General features: G+C 39.4%; 1 protein-coding gene across 1 annotated transcript in view; it reads left to right on the top strand.

Annotated features, from left to right (window-relative positions):
- Positions 1–9: 9 nt before the first annotated feature.
- polr3a (polymerase (RNA) III (DNA directed) polypeptide A) overlaps positions 10–6,357 on the top strand; it is a 19,418-nt gene continuing 13,070 nt past the window's right edge. The window contains exons 1-11 of the mRNA XM_079476767.1: positions 10–142; positions 273–444; positions 1,383–1,537; positions 2,634–2,873; positions 3,070–3,232; positions 3,310–3,446; positions 4,370–4,473; positions 4,641–4,782; positions 4,889–5,029; positions 5,128–5,197; positions 5,317–5,444. Coding sequence (XP_079332893.1) covers positions 273–444; positions 1,383–1,537; positions 2,634–2,873; positions 3,070–3,232; positions 3,310–3,446; positions 4,370–4,473; positions 4,641–4,782; positions 4,889–5,029; positions 5,128–5,197; positions 5,317–5,444 — 1,452 coding nt within the window. The 5' untranslated portion in view covers positions 10–142. The remainder of the gene's footprint in view (positions 143–272; positions 445–1,382; positions 1,538–2,633; positions 2,874–3,069; positions 3,233–3,309; positions 3,447–4,369; positions 4,474–4,640; positions 4,783–4,888; positions 5,030–5,127; positions 5,198–5,316; positions 5,445–6,357) is intronic.

Here is a 6,357-nt window from a genome sequence, read left to right as displayed (position 1 = left end):
CCAGGGCACCAGTGAGAAGGACAGACCCTGTGAAACCTGTGGAAAGAACCTGGCCGACTGTCTGGGTCACTACGGATATCTAGATCTGGAACTGCCGTGTTTTCACATCGGATACTTCAAAGCCATAATCGGAATTCTGCAGGCAAGTACTCTGTGTGTCTGCCAAAATATTAAAGAGCTTTTTATTCATTTCATTAAGAACACATTTTAATGAGAAGCATTAACAGATGAAGACCTTCAGTGCCTTGTGTAGATGTTTTTGTTTGTTTCAGATGGTTTGCAAGAATTGTTCACACATTCTTCTGTCTAAAGAAGAAAAGCTTCAGTTTCTGGATTTTTTGCGGAGACCCGGTCTGGTGTACCTGCAGAAACGCGGTTTAAAGAAGAAAATCTCTGACAAATGCAGGAAGAAAAACACGTGCTTTCACTGCAATGCATTTAACGGTACAGACCGCACACATATCAGTTACACGAATACTCTGCTTTGTTTATTATGATAATATTTGACATATGTATGATGATGACATACATATGATACTAGGGCTGGGCAGAATGACGGAATATTCCATTACCGCAGAATAATGTGTCAACCGTAAGAGATTTTTCTATTCTGTTTATTCCGTGGAAAGTAAATAAGTAGGCGTGGTTTCTTGATCCGCTCCAGTCCGGCGCTTTCTCTCTCACCTGCAGTGCTTGCGCAGGGTTGCATATTAAAAATACTCATTGTCACGTATTTCAGAAGTCAGTTCGCTTTTTAAAGCTGTTTATCTTTTGGCGAGCCAAGGCAAAACTTGTGTTGAAAAGCGCAATGATGAACTCTCAACGTGACGCGCTGTTACTGGGAGACGCGTGTGGAGTCACCAGAGACTCGCAGTGCAAAGACAAGCGTGAGAATTAACAAACCTAAAGACATCTAATAGAGAGAAGATGGATGAAGACCTACAGTACAGACCCCATAAACATCAGTCATATACTGTACTGTACATATATTCATACTTCATTGTTATACGTGCTGTCTTTTTTCCTACGGTGTACAAATTATATAGCCAAAAGATTCATTTGATATCTTTATTACATTTTCATATCTTTATTTTAACTATGGTGAGGATTCAAATGAACTGTAATAAATAAATCAATTAGATTAATTCAAGAAAAATTAAGTATAAGATAAAGAATTAAATTAGGAGATTGTTACCGTGAAATAACTTCCGCCCACCCCTATATATGAAACTTTGATCCAGAAGTTCATATCCTTTTGGTGCTTTATTTAAATTCAAAAGTCTCTCTTTGTGACGAAGAGACCCGGAGTGATAAAGAGAAAAGAACAACTGAACTTTTGTTTTCGTGCGACTGTTTCATCAGATTCTCTCATGTGTCTTTAGGTCCCGTTAAGAAATGTGGCTTACTGAAGATCATTCATGAAAAGTATAAAACCACCAAGAAGGTGATCGATCCGATGGTGTCTGATTTTCTCCAGTCGTTTGATGTGGCCATTGAGCACAATAAAGAAGTGGAGGCTCTGTTGACCAGAGCACAGGTACATCAAGTCTCATTCATGCACAAACGGTCAAGAACCATTTATTTTAAGGGATAAAATGATCCTTCACCCTAAAGTTACATTTCACTTTGTTCCAACATGTAAGAATTTCTTTGTTTTGCTGAACACACAGGAAGACATCTGGAAGATTGTCAGGTCTCACCCACCATATACTGCCATAGTAGGGAAAATAAATACTACAGGAGTCCATGTGGGATGAGATTTGACAATGTTCCTGATGTCTTACTGTGTGTTCAGCAAAACAATGAAATGTTTTCAGGTTTGGACCAATCTCAGGGTGAGTAAACGATGACAGAAATGTGAAGGATCACTTTAAAGTCTCCCTGTAATACTGACTATGAGCAATGAACAGCAGTTCTTGTTTTAATGAAATGGCTGTTATTGAAGAGATGTACCGATTACCGGTTTTATGATAATAACATACAACGTTTATTAATGTCAAGCCCTATTTTAGACACCGTACCAACGTATAGTTCCTAACGGTGAATACTGTCCAGCGTCTGCCAAAGTTAGCACTAGTATAACAGAGGTGCATTATGAAACGCAAAATAATGTTATTGATATTAACAAATTCATCCTCGTCTGCTCCTGTTAATTTGCGTTCAAAGGGCTTTAAGTCCAGAATGTGTAGATAAGGGGATATAGATATGATTTTATTATACAGACTGATGATTTTGAAGCTCCGTATCTGATTCTTTGGCGTTCGATCTTATGGCTGCGGGTGTCTCCTGAGTCCTAAATTCCCCCGGATTACTCACGACATATACATACATGATTTTCTGATTTGTTTTGCATTTTAAATGAATGTCTGATTTACTTGCATCAGGTTGAATTCAAGCTAATGACTCCATTGTGCCAGAATGAATGTTCCTGTTGTTTATTTGATGTTTATGTCAACAGAAAATGCCGTTAGCAAGACCAATTAATACAAGACTTGTCATCAGTACTTTTTGGATATTTTAAAGGATATTGTAAACAAATCGTGATTTTCACACCGCTTCATCTCTGTTTGATTGTTTTTTTTTCTTGTGCTTCGCCTGATGTGAAGGTTTGTTGAATTCATATTTATTTCCAGGAAAATCTCAATCCCCTGGTGGTGATGAACCTTTTCCGGAGGATTCCTAAAGAAGACATTCCTCTTCTCCTGATGAATCCAGAATCAAGCTCACCCGCTGACCTCATCCTGACACGCCTTCTGGTCCCGCCCCTCTGTATCCGTCCCTCGGTCGTGAGCGACCTTAAATCAGGAACCAACGAGGACGATCTGACCATGAAGCTGACGGAAATCATCTTTCTTAATGATGTCATCAAGAAGGTGCGCAAAGACTCGACTCGCATGACTAAAAAAATCCAAATGAATCGATTGTCGTACTTTATTTTAAATGAATAATTCTAAAAACAGTATGTGGAATTATTGCATGTCTGTTTTAACTCTGTTGCTTTGAATAAGATCATCTACGTGTTGTCAATGAAACTGAAGAATGTGTCACAACATGTTTGTTTCTGTACAGCATCGTATGTCCGGAGCGAAGACTCAGATGATCATGGAGGACTGGGACTTTCTCCAGCTTCAGTGTGCTCTCTACATCAACAGCGAGCTGTCAGGAATCCCGCTCAACATGGCACCAAAGAAATGGACCCGCGGCTTTGTGCAGAGACTCAAGGGAAAACAGGGTAAGACAAACCCACACATTACCCATGAGGCTGTGGGCTTATTCTGTTAATAACGGACTTGTCTTACTGTATTTCAGGACGATTTCGTGGTAACCTGTCTGGAAAGAGAGTGGATTTTTCAGGCAGAACGGTAATCTCTCCCGACCCGAACCTGAGAATCGATGAGGTGGCTGTACCGGTGCACGTCGCCAAAATCCTGACGTACCCGGAGAAGGTCAGTGTGGATTCAATTCACGATATGATTCATTCATAGCGAGTTCGGACAAATCACAAATGAACAACCGCCCTTTTGTTATTTCTCTAATACTGCACATTTCTTTTTTTAAATAGAAAATCTATATTATGTCAAATAACAAAATTGCAATTTTCAAACAAATTCCAAAACAAATATTTTAATCTTTGAAAAAAACAAACTTACGACTTCATCTGTGCTTTTCTCTGATTTTATGTACATTTAAAGGGAACTAAGTGTATATAGAGATGTATGGCTCAATGCGTTGTAATAGCCTTACACTACTAGCATTTGTCGTATCAAATATTTTCAAATGTAATACTCATTTTAACCTGAGGAGGACGCCATGTTCTTTTCCGATGATGTAAACTGGTTGCACACACAGCTAGACAGCCAAACTAAACACAGACACACTAACCAGTTCTTCAGTAAATATAAGGTTCTGTAGAATTATATATATATGTATAATGCAAAATAAGAGAAAAAAAATCATTTTAATATTGTTTTTCTGAAACAATTCAAACATGCATATTAATAACCAAAATCATTTCTAATTTATTATATACACAATGTTTAAGCCGTTATACAAAGCATTTTATCCAGATTTTAACTTTGATGTTGATTTATCATCATCTGTAGCCTAACGTTATCATCTTCTCTCTCTCTCTCTCTCTCTCTCTCTCTCTCTCTCTCTCTCTCTCTCTCGCTCATTATCTGACGGAAGCTTATATTCACATGTGCTCTAATACAGAATAAATAACCAAACCGCAAGCATCTTATTATTGTGTTTATCAGTATATTCTCATATTGTATAAAGTATATGATTATGGTGGATGATGATGTCTTAAATAGCTCTCCAGATTTACTGATAAACTAATGTGTGTGTTTGTGTGCTTGTGTTTCAGGTGAATAAAGCCAACATTGAGCTGATGAGAAAACTTGTGCGCAACGGTCCTGAGGTTCATCCTGGAGCAAACTTCATCCAGCAGCGGCACATGCAGATGAAGAGGTCAAAACTCTCTCTCATCTGCAAAAATATCAATTCTCTTCAGCATCAATTTCCACTTCAACTCCATTTAAAGGATCATTATTAACATGATTGTGTTTTTGTTACGGTATTGCTCAAGCAAGCATAAAAATATCAAAAAAGGGACTTTGTGTGAATGTTGCTTGCAGGTTTTTGAAGTACGGCAACCGAGAGAAGATGGCACAGGAGCTGAAGTTTGGTGACGTGGTCGAGAGACACATGATCGATGGAGATATCGTTCTGTTTAACCGACAGCCGTCTCTGCACAAGCTCAGTATCATGGCTCATATCGTGAGTCGCTTTACATCACGTCATTCATGTCTCATTCTGTCTAAAGCACAAGCCCATCTTGTGTAGATGTCATAACGTGTTTACACCACACATGTGTGTGTTCCAGGCGTGTGTGAAACCTCATCGGACGTTTCGCTTTAATGAGTGCGTGTGTACGCCCTACAACGCTGACTTTGATGGAGACGAGATGAATCTTCATCTGCCGCAGACGGAAGAGGCGAAAGCCGAGGCGCTCATCCTCATGGGGGTGAGAGAGAGAGAGAGAGAGAGATGCTTCACTGACTCGTGTGTCCTGTGACCTCAGAACACAGTCTCAATGAATACCTCTCTGTCTGTGTTTTATAGACGAAAGCTAATCTTGTGACCCCGAGAAACGGTGAGCCCCTGATCGCAGCCATTCAGGACTTCCTTACAGGTGAGTCAGAATTCAGCCTCTTCAACAATGTTCATGTTAATACACATCTCACCTGTAGGTGGAGCTGTTAGTCTCCTGATGTTCATGTGTGTTTGTCTGTTGTTGTCGTTTTGTATCAGGTGCTTACCTGCTCACACTTAAAGACACGTTCTTCGACCGAACCAAAGCCTGTCAGATCATCGCCTCCATCTTGGTGGGCAAAGATGAAAAAATCAAAGTCGCCCTCCCTCCTCCTTCTATTCTCAAGGTAACTGCTCGTATTCTCAAGATCAAATGATCCTCTCTCTTCACATATAAAAGTTTGAAGATGTAATAATACAACTTCTGGATATTTCCTTTAAAAGAAAGCAATGATGCCGTGAGGTCAGAAAATGACAGCATTCAGACTTTTGTACTGAAGAGAAAATGTTTGTTTGTTCAAGTCTGTAAATGCTTCTCTGAGACAAAGTGTCGTCTTTAATGGAGAGTGTTTTTTGCTTCGTGTCTGTGTGTGTTTGTCACTGATGGCATTTATCCCACCAGAGCGTTGACCAGCTCTCATCTTGTGATGTTTAATATCAGATGATGTGTTGGATCTGTGACCATAGGTGCGTCCGGATGCATGACAAGGTCTGGCGAGAACACGATTTCTTTACGCGATTGGCGTGATGGAGTGCTGGGCTCCAAATTGCGATTCCCTAAAGATGCAAGCTGAAAATATAATTGGGAGCATTTGTGTGAATGCACATTTTGTTGTGGTGTGACCTGTTTTCATTGCTTCACTTATTTCGTTAAACACTAATATTTGCACTCAGTTGTGCTACAGTGACCGGTCTGGTCTTTCCCAACCGTTTGTTCACGAAACTGACTACCTTTACAAGTATTCTTGTTAATATGGGAATTTACACGTAATTTTGTGTTTATGTGTCCATTTCAGAGTAAGGAGGAGTAATGAGAACTCAAGTATACTATTTAGTGTTTTGATCCCTGCCATCTCTCAAACAACCTGTGAGACCTGAAGGCTTTTTGTGATTATTCTTCATGAAAGCTGCTTTGATACCCGTTTGGCTTTTATCAGTAGCTACTCACAAATAAACTGGATTTAACGTGATGTATAATGTACGTTAACATGTTTAATGTTTCGCAGTATTGTAAGAGATCTTTATACAGTAATATAGTGC

The sequence above is a fragment of the Barbatula barbatula genome (genome assembly GCF_947034865.1).
Source record: "Barbatula barbatula genome assembly, chromosome: 16".
Classification (NCBI taxonomy): Eukaryota; Metazoa; Chordata; class Actinopteri; order Cypriniformes; family Nemacheilidae; genus Barbatula; species Barbatula barbatula.
Note: the sequence above shows the minus strand (reverse complement) of the source record. Positions and strands in the feature narration are given on the sequence as shown.